The sequence below is a fragment of the Ips typographus genome, linkage group LG6 (assembly GCF_016097725.1).
Source record: "Ips typographus isolate SLU linkage group LG6, UJ_Ityp_2.0, whole genome shotgun sequence".
Classification (NCBI taxonomy): Eukaryota; Metazoa; Arthropoda; class Insecta; order Coleoptera; family Curculionidae; genus Ips; species Ips typographus.
Genome location: NC_138427.1, coordinates 9,247,855 through 9,262,279, shown reverse-complemented (window position 1 = coordinate 9,262,279; position 14,425 = coordinate 9,247,855). Strand labels below are relative to the sequence as shown.

Genomic DNA, 14,425 nt, shown 5'->3' with positions numbered 1-14,425 from the left:
TCATTTAAACACTAAGTAAAACCGCTATTTCTGGGTCAAACAGTATTAACTTGAAATTCGTGAAATGTGACCAACATAACACCGATATATTTATCTATCGCTAGTTATAATCAAACGACCAAAAACAAAGTATAAAACTGAGAAATTCCGTATTCAGCACGTACATTTTACAAGAAAGTGCACCAATGACCGGAGAAATGATAATAAATGGTCACAATTCATGCCAGTTTATTTAGTTCTGTGTCACCGAAAGGTTAACATGTTCGTTAAGTTGAAAATTTGTCTGTTTAGTGCTTTATTAACGCGGATTTGGGCCGCCCAAACTCCCCCTAATATAGTGTTTATCGTAGCGGACGACCTGGTAAAATGTGGTGGTTAGTATAGGCAAAATTTTGTAATTTGATGTATCATCAGGGATTCAACGATGTGGGATTCCACGGTTCCAATCAAATTCCCACTCCAAACATTGACGCTCTGGCTTATTCAGGTTTGATCCTGAACAATTACTATGTTAATCCAATTTGTACCCCATCTAGAAGTGCCCTGATGACGGGAAAGTATCCAATTCATACAGGTCGGTGGGATTTTACAAATTAACTATTAATTAACAATAAAAAAATAACACTAGGAATGCAGCATGGTGTTTTATATGGTGCTGAACCTCGAGGTTTGCCATTGACTGAGAAATTGCTCCCACAGTACTTGCAAGAAATGGGTTACGTTAATCGAATCGTTGGTAAATGGCATCTGGGGTCTTGGAAAAAGGAATTTACACCGTTATACAGAGGATTTGAATCACATTTAGGTATGCAAGTAATTGTCCCTTAAAGGAGAAGGTTTTACATGTTTGATAAAACTGGAGACAATGTACATTTGTATTTCCTGGTTTATTTTGAACGTTGGAAACTTGAATGTGGTACACAAGTCCAAATAATTGTCTCTAACAGCAATGAGTAATCTGAACTAATTAAGTTCCTGGAGTAATCATTTTGTCTAGTTGTCATCTTGGAGTAAAACACTTGGTTCAAACGATGGCAACACTGCAAATGTTTTGTCTTTGTTCACAGCATTGACTGGGTTTCTCTTTCTTATTTAAAAAGAAACCTTTGTCATACAGGGTGTATACAATTTGGCATAGATTGCCCAAGAACGAGCCAAATTCAAGCTTTATTACACCCTGTATATTGAAAACGAAGACAAACGCAGACAAATGTTACATGTGATACGCCTGAAATCCTGATCATAATACCTGAAACATCCTGTATACACCTGCTACATTATTTTTTTATAATTGTAGGCTACTGGACAGGCCATCAAGACTACTTCGATCACACCGCTGTGGAGAATCCAGGTTGGGGTTTGGATATGCGTAGAAACATGTCAGTGGCGTACGACCTCCATGGCAGGTACTCCACTGATCTGTTCACTGAAGAGTCTGTGAGGCTGATTGAAGCACACGACCTTACGAGGCCGCTTTTTCTTTACTTGGCGCACGCTGCTGTTCACTCGGGGAACCCTTACGAACCTTTGAGGGCTCCCGATGAGGCCATTGAGGCTTTTGAGTATATTGAAGACTTTAAAAGGCGACGATTTGCTGGTAGTTGCTTTTCAAATTTAAAAAAAAAAAACAATAAAGTTGAATTTACCAGGGATGTTAAGTAAACTGGACGATTCTGTGGGGGCGGTAGTGGCGGCTTTGGGACGTAGAAACATGTTGGAAAATAGTATTATTGTTTTTACAACGGATAATGGCGGCCCGGCAGCAGGTTTTAACTTAAATGCCGCCTCCAATTTCCCTCTAAAAGGGGTGAAAAATACTCTTTGGGAAGGTAACTAAAAGAATACACTTATTTAGCCGGTGATTTGAATGTGGTGTTCTAGGGGGGGTGAGGGGTGCTGCTTTGATTTGGAGCCCTTTACTGGAAAAACCCTTTAGGGTAGCCAATCAGATGATGCAAGTGGTTGACTGGTTGCCTACATTGTTAGAAGCAGCAGGCGCAAAAACTATGTATGTATCTAAAAATAAAGCTACTAACATCCTTTTTTAATAATTATTTAAAGCAACACAACAAGTCAACTGGATGGGGTAAGTATTTGGAAACCTCTTTCAAAAAATACGGAATCGCCAAGAAAAGAAGTCCTGCACAACATTGACGACATTTTCGGCAATGCTGCTCTAACTGTAGAAAATTGGAAGCTCCTTCAAGGTCCTACTTAACCATAAACCCTTAACCATCAACCCTTGAACCAATCTTTTTTCAGGCACTACCTATAAGGGCCAATGGGACAATTGGTATGGACCTTCAGGTCGACAAGGCTACCAATACAACTACACCCACTTAATACCCAAAAGTCCAGCAGGAAAAGCGTTGCAAAAGCTCACAAGGTTAGCCAACACGAAAACCATCAAAACCTTAAGGGATGCGGCTATCGTCATCTGCGGGGATGTACCTAAAGTCAAATGCACCCCCACTATATCCCCGTGTTTGTTTAATTTGTCTGAAGATCCGTGCGAGCATCGAAACGTCGCTGATCTGTATGTTAATTTTGGTTTGTATAGTTGGTGCAGTTTAAGTTTGTTTAATTTTTTTAGATATCCAGAAATATTACAAGAGTTGCGGGATAAGTTGCAACAATACAACACCACCGCCCTACCACCTGGAAATTTGCCCTTAGACACCAGGGGTGATCCTATGTTTTGGAGTTATGTGTTTACGAATTTTGGTGATTTGGACAAGGTTCCTAAAATTGTTCTTAGCTAAATAAATATAAAGCTAATAGTTGGGTTTTAATTGATTTGTGACTTTTGGTTAAACACAAAATGACACACAGTTTTGGTGTTTTTTTATTTATTTTTACTATTTAAATAATAATAAAATTAATTACAAAAATACCTACACTTATTAAACACTCTACGAATCTTTAACAAAACACAACCTTGCATTTATCCGACTTTACACCACGTAAAGAAAAATTATTGCAATCTTATAATATGTACACGCGACTAACTAGATAGAGACAGAGAAAGAAAAAAGCAGCTACATTATTAATTATTCTTAATAATAGTAAGTTTAGTACGAAAAAATAATAAGGACACTTTGGAAGAGAAAATCTCTTATGTACAATACAATAGAGGTCAAAACATGATGAGCAATTGTTCAGCTATTTACAATTTAAGTTTTTCTGATATAAAAAGTTACTACTAGGCAAAAAAAAAATTAAAAGTGAAGGAACCAGGCCATTATAGTTTAATGGCACTAAATTAAATAGTAAAAAAAGAATTACAGTGTAAAAACCCTATGTACAGAAGCTTTATAAAGGTGATAAATAATATTTTAGTAATTTCACTATCGACAAACTTTGACATGGCGACGCTCCTATATCGACGTAGTGGGGGGGTGGTACCAAAAAAGGCGAAATGGAATGGCAAACTAGACTTAGATAAGTGCGGTGATAAGACGTGCCTTGAAGTTGACTAATCTCTCGCTAGTTTGAGCCAGACGCTAGAAATGTCCAAAAATTAGTTAAGTTAGGAGATTAGAATTCTAAACGTACCAATATCAGATCTTGAACCAGATTGGCCAGGCCCCGATTGGCAATAACGAAAAGCCTGGTGATTGGTCCGGGAATTCCTTCAGTGTGTTCGTCGGTGCTCTTCTGGACGTCGACTTCAGCGACGCCACCTGCATCGTGTTCGTCAGTATCCTCGTTTGCCCCAGATCCAGCTACCAACTGACCCAAAAAAAAGTCAATTAAATATCAAGAAAAACAAAAAAATATCAACATGCATTCACCCTACTTATATAAAGTTCGAAACCTACAATGTACAGCCACTACAACAGTATTAAATTAATATGTACATAAAAAGGCGAAAAATAGTGGACTATAAGGGGAAAATATAACAAAAACTACAAATTACATGTTTGAAAACTTTATTGGGAACCTTTTAGTCGCGGTATAAGTGCGTCCAAGTCCAGGTACCCATGCATATGTAAGTTTGTACAGTCTTAGTGGGTGATGTGGCTTTAATAAGATTTATATTTACATTAGATTGGCATTCCATGCAAAATGCTTTGTTGTTTGAGAAAAAGTATATACTGCTCAAATTGGTGAACGACAGTTTACTTAAACTGTTTTTAGTTTTTCAGATTGTAATAAAGAGAGTGTAAAAAATGAATTGTATCTGCAGTAATTTACTAGAATTGTAGGGTAGTTTTTAAATTAAATGAAAGTACTCAAAAAGCGTATTGTCCTTGTTGCCTTGTACAATGATTTATAAATTTTTGACACCCTGTAGATTTACGACAAGTTTTTTGATAAAACTAATTATGGTTAAATGTTTGGACTGAGTAAAAAATTAACTATTTTTAAATTGGTCACATTTTTAAAACTGAATATGCTATGAGGGTGTCATGTAAATTTTGTTGCAACTAAGAATATTTTTTTTATTATTCCAGGATGTTTTAGACTGGATCCTTAATACTCCATAGTCAAAAATGTGAATTTTAATTAAATTCATTAAAAATTGTGAAGAAAACATCCTCTTATATGGTAAAAATCCTTGAAGGACAAATAAAATCATACTTCCATCCTATTTACATACAGTTATGTAAAATTTTTCATTCACCATTTATCAAGAAAAAATATTTGACCATCATAATTTTAATTTATTTTCGTGTGTCTTGTAAGAGATTCAGAAAAGTGCTCTACCATCCCCACCATACAGTATCAGTCCACTCCAAACAGTCCGAAAGTACAGTATACAAAATAAGTATAATATGTACAAAAACAAGAATTAGATCTGAAGAGATGGCGTGCTGGGCGGTACTAGTACCTTAGCCGGCAGTACTTTGGTGGATACGCTGGACGAGGCAGTGGCCAAACTTTTGGTCGAGTCCATGGCGGCACTGGCCAATCCCCAAATGCCGCCCCCTCGTCCCCCGTTGTCAGTCCCCGCCACCATCCTGTAGACGGTTCCTACAGCCCTAGCTGCTCTGTCCGCTGTATTCTAAACACTTTTAATTTTTCAGTCGGTTTGAGATGTTTTAGGGCCAATTTTTATTTTTACAAATGTTTAGAAAATAGTTTATAAAAGTCATATTTCTCTGAAATTATTCAAACCTGGTTAAACTACACTTTCAGAGGGTTTGAAGCAAAATTTGATTACAAGTAAAACCTAATTTTCAACGTCAACTTATAAAAAGTGAATGTGTTATTAACTATTATGAAATCCGACTAGGTGATCGTAAACCAGGTTAAACCCAAGATATTGACCAATAACGAAGAGGCTTTACCCAATTAATTTGGCCGGATTGTCGAAAAAATTAGGTAATCATTCCGGTTTAACTTGACCGAAATTCAGTTTACAAACTGCGTTTTTTCCGTAAATCCTTAACGAGAGGAAAACGCTCAACACAATGAACTATAACATAAATCCTTAATCGTTTATTTACAAGTCACATTCTAATAACACATTGTAGTTACTGCTAAGTCGTAGAAAACCATTATAATGTTACATTCGTTGTTATTAGCATAACGATACGCTAAACGGTGATCATTAACTGTTAATTAGACTTGCATGCAAATTGTATGGCTTTTATACGTCACAAGTTTGAGGGTGAGGTTTTCAACTTTTGGATGAATTTTTGACACATTGAGTAAGATGGGTGTTTAGTTTAACAAGAGTTTGTTTTGTATAGAAAAATGCACACATACACAACCCACACAAACAAGTAGAAAAACAATAATTACTATTAAAACTATAAAAGGAAATACGGATAGATCACACAAATAATTGCTGTGATTTTCCGTTTTTCTTTTTTTCAATTTGAACCTACACACAGTGAACTAGACGCTAAACCTAAGCGGCCAAAAACCACCTCCTTACCCTGATAATATCAAACAAAAAGTTGCCGGAACCCGCCCCCGTATGACCGTCGTCGTCGCCGCCCCCGAAGGGGGAATACCGTTTGTTACGGTCTTGGTCATCGACCGCGTTCAGGTCTTGATCGGGTTGGGGGGCGGATTCCGCCCCTACTTGGTCTGGTGCCGCCGCCGGCTCTGCCGCCTCTCGCGTCACTCGCACGTGCCGTTTCGCTATCGTGTTGGCCGAGTCGTCGATGAATGCCGACTGAAACAGAAACAAATCACAATCAGTTTTTTGTTTAAAAGTGAAAGAGCCAATGAGAGTTGATTATTTGACAAATCTAGTTAAGGGTTAATAATTGACATAACACTGATTATTACGGTTACAATTTTTGGTCCCTTAAGGTTCTCGTTTTCGGGATTAATCCATGATTTTATCCAGTTAATTTGATTGTCAGTTTTTGTCCTAACTTACAGTAGCATAATACTAAACATAATAAAGCAAAAAATATAATACAAAGAGCTTAAAATGAAACGTCAAAATTTGAAATATATGCAACATGGTTCTTCTTGATTTAAGGGTTAATAAGTACTGCAAGGGCTCCTAACAGAAAAAATTCACTAAAACAGAAGTTGACATGAATTTGAATTTTGTTCGTACAGAGCAAAGTAATGTAGTTGGAAGTTACGTCATTGTATGTGGCGCCATATTGACTTAATTCTGTAAAATATTGGAACATGTTTTTTTCTTCTTTTTCATCAGAGGAGAGGTTTACAAATTGCTAGACTAATTGTTTAACCTTTTGTAGTTACAATTTTATATGTAGTGTTAGTTTGTGATTGGGAAAAAAAAGCTACCCACACATCACAAACTACCCACTGTGCTGAGATTCTCAATTATAGCGTTTCCTAATGTTCGGTGCAAAACTAGTGTGTATTCTTTCAATGACGTTTAGCATCATAAGATACAAATAAACTAGATTTGCACTAAACTTGCCAATAAGTAAAGTTAGATGTTACAGCCATTGTAATGGTCATATGTCTTGGATTGGCCTTTATCAATCTTTTTGCACTTTATATAAATCAATATAAAATTATTTAGAGATCCTACAACAAAATTAACCTGTAAAGCAACAACTACATACATTTTCAGCACAAACCAAAACCACAACAGACAATCACCCTAACAAAAAAAAAAAAAGTCCTGCAAGGTATCGTTGCAAGATGGCCGCCTCCATGACCACCATAACATAATCCCCCAGGAACCACACACAACAAAATGGTGATCATACAGTGTATAAGTTTACCCCTTCCGTAAACGCCGACAACTCCACTGCATTAGTGCTAGTGGTGGTGCTCGACTCGTCCTCCTCGTCATCGTAATCTTCGTCAGGGGGGAAGGTGGGGAGCACCACGTTTACTTGACCTCCTCCGCCATTAGAGGAGGTGCTGCCGCCCCCCAGCCCTCCGCCCCTTAAAATCACCCTTCCGAATACCCGGAAAGCTGTACTAGTTACGTTTTGAATCACATTGTCTAACACCTAAAAGGTCTCGTTGGGTTACTACCTGAAATATTATTGTGTGGGGGGTGTGGGGGGTGTGGGGGTGGTTACCTGGGATAATGGGGGACAGAATGCCCCGATCAGTTTTACGAAACTATTTACTCCTTGTAACAACCCTGGTATGTCAATATTGGATAAAATACCGCCCAGACCGCCTCCGCCTCCTGCGGACGTCGACACCTGCAGAATTTTATCTATTGAGGTCACAGTCTAAGTGACGGTTGTAGCCAAGCAGATTTGTGAATTATTTGGGTAAACCACAGACAATGCAAGGTCGAAGAAAGTCGAGAGAAAGTGATATTTTGGTTGCTAATGGTCGATGAGCATGTAATTGCTTATGTAACATAATAACGTATTTGTTGATGAAGAGCCCCAGGTTTTGAATCAGTTTAGAACCTAATATTTTGCTTTATTAGAGTCATTATTTTGGTAAGACAATAGTTAATTTGTATGTGAGTGATGGATTTTTGTCCAAGGTGACCAATACCATTGTGACGTTGGTATTGGTCCCAAATTGATTTACTACGTGCCAACTGACGTGTTTTGTAAATTGTTTGACTACTTAATTGGACAAGTTTTCCTGTTTTGCAAGAGGAATTCTAAACGTTTCCGTCAGAGTTTCTATTGTCTCAAATTTGTCCAATTAATTTTTAACATATTTAGGTTTTTTTTTGACTAATCACAAACTACCTACTGTGCTGTGATTTACGCAGATTTCGCACATGTGGACTTAATCGGAGTAAACAAAATCTGGGAAAAACATTAACAGTTACTGGGGTACATCATAAACTTCATTGGGGCTCTTAAATACGTCATATGTTGTGAATGACTTTAGGGCTAATTAGGTAACATACCTGAAGCCCAGTGGATGCAGGCGCTGCGTAAACTGTGACCAGTAAAACACTAAACGCGCACGCGGAACTTACTAACCACTTCATATTGACTAGACTAGGTTATCTGAAACAGAAAAAAAATGGCATTAGTCACAGTCTAAACTAGTTTTTTTTGTTATATTTAAAACGAAACAAGGGTAGGCAATTACAAAGGTGAAAGAGGTGTTAGTTTTAGAGTTGCTTGTTGATCACAAAAAATTTGAGATTAAAATCCGCATTGTGTGGTTGAACGTCCTCAGTCTCGAGCATAGTGAAAGTAACAAACACTGAATTGTTGCGGTAACCTTCACCAAAACTGTTTTTTTGAAATCATTTCACTTTCTTACACTATAAACACTGTAAAACCAATAAAACACTGACCAGCCTAAAATGAACCTTCTGGAATCGTTTCAGTGCGCTCTATTTACTCTCCTCTCACTCTATTTTAAGGGTTTTTTAAATGCGCATAGTGCGAGCGAGAACCCAGTAACCTGAAAAAGCTGAAAACTAATTTTTGACTGGCTGACACAGTGGCACCCACTCGGGTTCAGTACAAAATGTGTGTGACTGGCAAGTGTAATCAACTTTGGTAAAATGGTTTCGTCAAAATGTGCACATAGCCCACGATGAAGCGTAGAGGGAAAGAGGTTAACATTGAACCGCTGAGGTTAATCGGTTACGATTGGTTGATATTGCGTTAACCGAACCACCTCATTGGTGCCATTTTCTAGCGCTTGATGGGCCAGTTGCATTGCCCGGCCAAATTCCAAGGTATGCATCGTATTCGGTTAAGTAATATAATTATCGATAGGTTTGTGTAATATTCATAATTGCTAAGATTTTAAATGAGTGAATTGAATGGTTAAACTGGCTGGATAGTTTTAGAGTGAAATGTCAAAAGTGATGACTCAATTTGGTGTGAAACCTTATTAAGTCTTGGCATTTCAATGAATGATTACGTTAAGTGTTAACTTTAAAATGTTAATTTTGCTAAAATGGTAGAAAGAACACTCAAATGTAAGTGTATAATAAGGTTAATCTAAGTTAGTGCTGGATTATAAAGTACAAGAAAATTTGGTAGGTTCTGAGCATAAAAAAGCTTCTGAGCGAACTTACAGTTCTGAGACTACACCTCAAAAAACTTTGTTGATGTATAATATAATATCAGTAGGGATTGTCTATCGTGTAACATAAACTCGATAATTCGATTCATAAATAAGTCACCAGTTGCACAATTAACATAATCAAAAGTCGCACGGCCTCAAATCGGGCGTGCTGTCCAGCCAGCTTTTAATTCAGGGTCTTCGACGAGCGTTAATAATTCAGAAACGTCGTGTACATTACCACAAGTAGATAAGAGTAATTAAAATGTTTGTTCATCAAGGATATTTCAATTTTTCAGCAAAAAAAATGTTTTTCATTTTCAGGCAAGAAAATATTTAAAGAACTTAAATTGGTCTAATAATTAATCAGCCAATTAGGCAACAAGTCTAAAAATGCATCAGAGTTGCGTAAAATATAATATTGCATGTCACAACTGCATTACTGGCAAGAGATTGTGTTACAATAAAGTAAAAGGGTTTTGTTTATTAATTTGACCTCTGATTGAGGTTTTTTCATGACTTGTTCAAATAAATATGTATCAGTAAATAGCGACCGTAAGTTACGTCATAAATCGACACAGTAACAAATCGTAACTATACAGCATCCTCAAGTTCGTAAAACGTAACCTTTACGTTACGCATAATTGTAAAATTAAGCGTAAAAATGCACTTTTTTTAAAACGTCAAGGGTATTTTTTCATAATTTTTCTGGGTGAAACGTTTTTTTAAACTCGTCACACGGTCTCAATTCAGGTCGTCGTGAGTGACTGTTTGATTTTGTAGTTGAAACAAAAACTAAATTTTCTTTTTATCGGACAAGGATACAATAATTATTTCAGCATGCATATTTGTATTAACAAATTGATTAGTAGCTCAAGCAAGAAGTCACTTTCTCCGACGTTTTAAATCGAGGTGAGCACGCAAAATTCGTTAGAATCGGACGCTAAATCCTAATATTGTGGTGTTCGGTGTGTTTTAAAATCTTTGAATTACTCTGCAGCCTAGGCACACCCTGTATACGACAAATTCAATGTTTGTATTGTATAATATACGTGTTTGACCAACAAAAAACATAATAATTATTGTTATTTAATCTGTGGCGTATATACAGGATGTTAATTAAAAACTTGTAGAAACGAGAAAAGTAAATTTCTATACTTTGACAGTGATTGCGATGTTTAACTCAAATTTGCATTAATAATTATTATCCACTGTTCAAAAATGTATTTAGGAAGTATTTTTCTTTCAGGCCAATTTATATCTTGAAATTGAGTTACAGTAATTAAACCGTGATTGATGGGAATTACACATTATAAACTTGCAAAAATGCAAAAAACTGCACAGTTGGTCACGTGACCTTCTACAGGTCGATTAGTCAAAAAAATGTCACGTGACCAGCCAAATTTTTTACTTGGAAATAAGTCATAACAGTCACAGTCCCACTTATCGCTCCATATCTCGGAGATATCAACAGTCAATTAGGCTAAAAACTTCTTTGGTTTTGTTGAAATCCAAAAAAAAAGTATCAGTTACAGTACAGTACAAAAAGAGTAAATTCTGATTAGGACATTAAACTGGGACACTCTGTGTATTATTATGTCAATTGATTTGACTTTTCAAGGCCCACAATTTGACGTAAAATGAACTGTACAAAAAAATGCACAGTCACTGAGATATTTAGGATAAAAATTAGCATGATTCGCAAGCAATAACCTGTGTTATATTAAATGGGACACCCTGTATTGCTTGCTTTTCAAGTACTGCCATTATCGTCGTCATTGACTAACTAGTCAAACTTTTCTCTTTACGAAATAAAGTCTCAAACTTTAACTCCGGGGATAATAATTTCCTTTCAACCCTCTATAAGTAAAAAACCATTATCTGCACCCTGTTCATCTTTGATAATTCCCAATTTTTACTTATTTTAAGTCAAGTTTTATCTATATTACTACACTACATAATCGTAATACTCTAAAATAATGCAAACATGTTCATAAGAAGTTACTTTCACTACTGTAATCGCAGCTGGTAAATTTGTATTCCTCTTGAATACCTTGTGATTTTAATCAGTTTTAAGATACCTAAATTGGTTTGGTTCTTTCAAATTTAAACAGTGCTGTTCGTCAAATTTAAATACACAACAATTTGAATAACTATGTAAATTAGGCAGTGGCACTCTAGCGTAACATTGCGATTCTGGGGCTAGTAAAACTTGTAATTTAATAACAAAATAAACAGTTTAAAGTGTCTCAAGTGGGCAGGAAATCATATTATTATGGTATGATGATCTGGTTAGTTAAACTAACAATTTGTGGGGAAACAATAGACGAGCGTTTATAACATTTTCGTGTTACCTAACCATATAGACAGAGACAGTTCTTGGAGATTTCGAGCGTGAAACCATCGAAGATTTCGTGATTTTTTTATTACCCAACCACAGGCATATTTGACATTATCTAACATGATCTTAAGGTCAGCGTGGATTTGGGAAAACCGGCAAAAGCGAAAATTTGTATAGAAAATTCATCATTAAAAAGTGAACGCATACGTTTAACATACATTCGCGGTTTGCCCCGCATTCTTCACGTTGAAAGTGAATTGCGTTTGTTGTGTATATGGACGAAGTGGATTGGCTAATTTAAAATATTAAATTCCTATCCATTTGGAATCCAAAAATGGTTAATGAAAGTATATTTGGAAACAGTTAGCAAAAACTGGCAACGCAGTATTCACACAAAAAAAGGTGAAATTCAGAAAGTAATAAAAAATAACAAAATTGGCAACTGTGAATAAACTGAAATTTTTGTTTTTATATTTTTTTGAATACTGGTAATTCAGACGTCATATAGACCATTAATTAAATTAGTTTACAATTATTTATAGAGTGGTAAGGATGAAGTTCACTTGAAATAAATCATCAACCCAATAATAAAAAAAACCTTGCAGTTAAGGTTGCTTGTATGGGACAATGAGTCTTAATGACAATAAGTAATGAATCTTCACAGTTATGATAATGTAGTAGAAGCTTTAATATAAAGGGTGTAGAGTGTAGACAAACTTATCTCGTTTTCTTAATTTGACCAGCCTAAATACTAAAATGTGTGTGTATTATAAGTATGTATACAAGGTGTCTCAAAAACTAAATTTTTGTTTTATAAAACTTTAAGTTAATTACTTCAATAATTTCATTACTTCTTCAGCATTAGTAATGAATTTCTGTTAGGTTGAAATTTCTTTGAAATAGCTCTTCAAGGTAATAGTTTTTGCAATTACAATGGAGGATAATGACAACCAAAAATAAACCTTATTTACATCACTAAAAAAGTCAATCAATTCTTAAGAAAGCGTTTTATTAATTTTTTAATTACTGTTATGACTGTCATTCACCAAACGTCAAGAAAAAACTCTAAAATTTTGTTATAAGTGTTGGCGACCTCTACCGGCAAAAGTGAAGGCAAAATCCAACATGGCGATTGCTAACCAATGAAACTGCATAAATTGCCCTTGACTAGCCCAAAAAAGTAAAAAAATAAAACATAGCGCAAGTGAACGCGACATCTATCGGCGTCACAACTTATATAAGTCAAAAATTTGACCTTGACCACATTTACACAAAAAAATCCTGTTAACCTATGCGCATGCTTAATTGAATTCAGTTTGTTACAATTTTATCAATAGGTGGCGCTTTCAAGTGTGTCAGTAAAATATTTACATACTTGAATTACGGTAATTTTTGGTTCATCTAATGAGATGATACATTGGCGCCATCTAGCAGAACAACGTCACAACAGATTTTTGAAAAATGACTGTTTAACTGTTACCGTTACTGCGCTTTACCTTTTTTTTGTTGAAATTTTCAAATAATTTGTTAAAATAGCAGAATAAATTTGGTGATTAGTTATGCTTTCTTCCATTGTACCCAAACCTGTCACTGAAACGTTTTAATAACCGCATCAAGCGCGGGCTCCAAACCGCGCCAAATTGGTTTCGAATAAAAACCCAAGCAACGTGATCAACAAGCAACACTTTCTTCTTTTCGTCTTCTTCGTTCGTCTTGGTGAATTTCACCAGGACAATGAGGTGTCCTCTTTCACCGCGTAAACAAAATCGATTTCCGGGTGCCGCCCCGGGCTTTGAAGGTTATGTTGGGGGATTTATTTTTTTTTTGTAAATGCGAAAGATGAGACACTTACTGTTCGATAAAAAAGGAATTCGCGTAACGAACACTCCTCCGGCCGAGCACGGGAAAAAGACTAACTGCCGCTGAATAACAGACAGTTTTCTAAATGAATTCGAATGGTACCACTTCCCTTCCAATTCTCTCTCTCGGCTTAAGAACCACCACCCAAGAGAAATGGTCTAGTGGTACCCGCTTCAAGAAAATTCAATTTACCAGCGACACCATAACGATTGGGTAACCTACACGTAATAACGTAATTGGGTGCTTACGCATCGATATGATAACCGGAAGATAGGTACCATACTCGAGAGGTCAGTTGGGGTTGCACCAACCTACATTTTCGACACATTCCCAATAATTGATGAGCTAATTTTTTTGAAGGCAATTACAATCCATTAAGGTGATTATCCCATTAATTCTGTATCTAAAATACCGACAGTTTGGTGACAGTTGTTACATCAACCACCTGTCTATAGTAGGCCTAAAAGCTTATTCCAGGGTGAACCCACTATAATCATGTTAGTTTAGGCCGGAATTATTAAAAAATATTTTCAAGAACAAAATCTACAAAACACATATTACATTAAAATCAATTTCAATGTATTTTTTCTAGATCGTTTACACTGGTTTTTAGACTTGAAAATAACTAAATATTCACTTTCCGTGTTACCTTGGAAACAAATAGTTACACAACCTAACCCTAAAAAAAAAATTAATTTATAAAAATACAAAAAATTCTATTTTCAACAAAGCTGGACAGTATATGAAATAGTATTTATTTACTTGATATCTGAAATACTCTGATAGAAGTTCAAAATTAAATTAAAAAAATATGTGGAAATA

The 14,425-nt window shown here is 35.9% G+C and overlaps 2 protein-coding genes across 6 annotated transcripts; one reads left to right on the top strand and one right to left on the bottom strand.

Moving 5' to 3' along the window:
• Nucleotides 1-21: 21 nt before the first annotated feature.
• On the top strand, nucleotides 22-2,778 carry LOC145730960 (arylsulfatase B). Its single transcript, XM_081982494.1, has 9 exons — nucleotides 22-361; nucleotides 415-574; nucleotides 629-805; nucleotides 1,298-1,597; nucleotides 1,650-1,829; nucleotides 1,882-2,008; nucleotides 2,062-2,207; nucleotides 2,263-2,536; nucleotides 2,594-2,778. Exons 1-9 carry the CDS (start codon nucleotides 221-223, stop codon nucleotides 2,760-2,762), a joined length of 1,674 nt encoding a protein of 557 aa, XP_081838620.1. The 5' UTR covers nucleotides 22-220; the 3' UTR covers nucleotides 2,763-2,778.
• Nucleotides 2,779-2,832: 54 nt separating this feature from the next.
• On the bottom strand, nucleotides 2,833-13,753 carry LOC145730962 (uncharacterized). Of its 5 annotated transcripts, none has more exons than XM_081982499.1 (8): nucleotides 13,596-13,753; nucleotides 8,282-8,384; nucleotides 7,479-7,607; nucleotides 7,158-7,406; nucleotides 5,888-6,130; nucleotides 4,835-5,008; nucleotides 3,556-3,732; nucleotides 2,833-3,503 (listed from the first exon to the last, which is right to left on the bottom strand). In XM_081982499.1, exons 2-8 carry the CDS (start codon nucleotides 8,363-8,365, stop codon nucleotides 3,438-3,440), a joined length of 1,122 nt encoding a protein of 373 aa, XP_081838625.1. In that variant the 5' UTR covers nucleotides 8,366-8,384; nucleotides 13,596-13,753; the 3' UTR covers nucleotides 2,833-3,437. The 5 variants fall into 5 exon arrangements, with proteins under 5 accessions (XP_081838625.1, XP_081838626.1, XP_081838624.1 ...); XM_081982500.1 differs by lacking the exon at nucleotides 13,596-13,753 and adding an exon at nucleotides 8,656-8,906; XM_081982498.1 differs by lacking the exon at nucleotides 13,596-13,753 and adding an exon at nucleotides 8,681-8,906.
• Nucleotides 13,754-14,425: the final 672 nt, after the last annotated feature.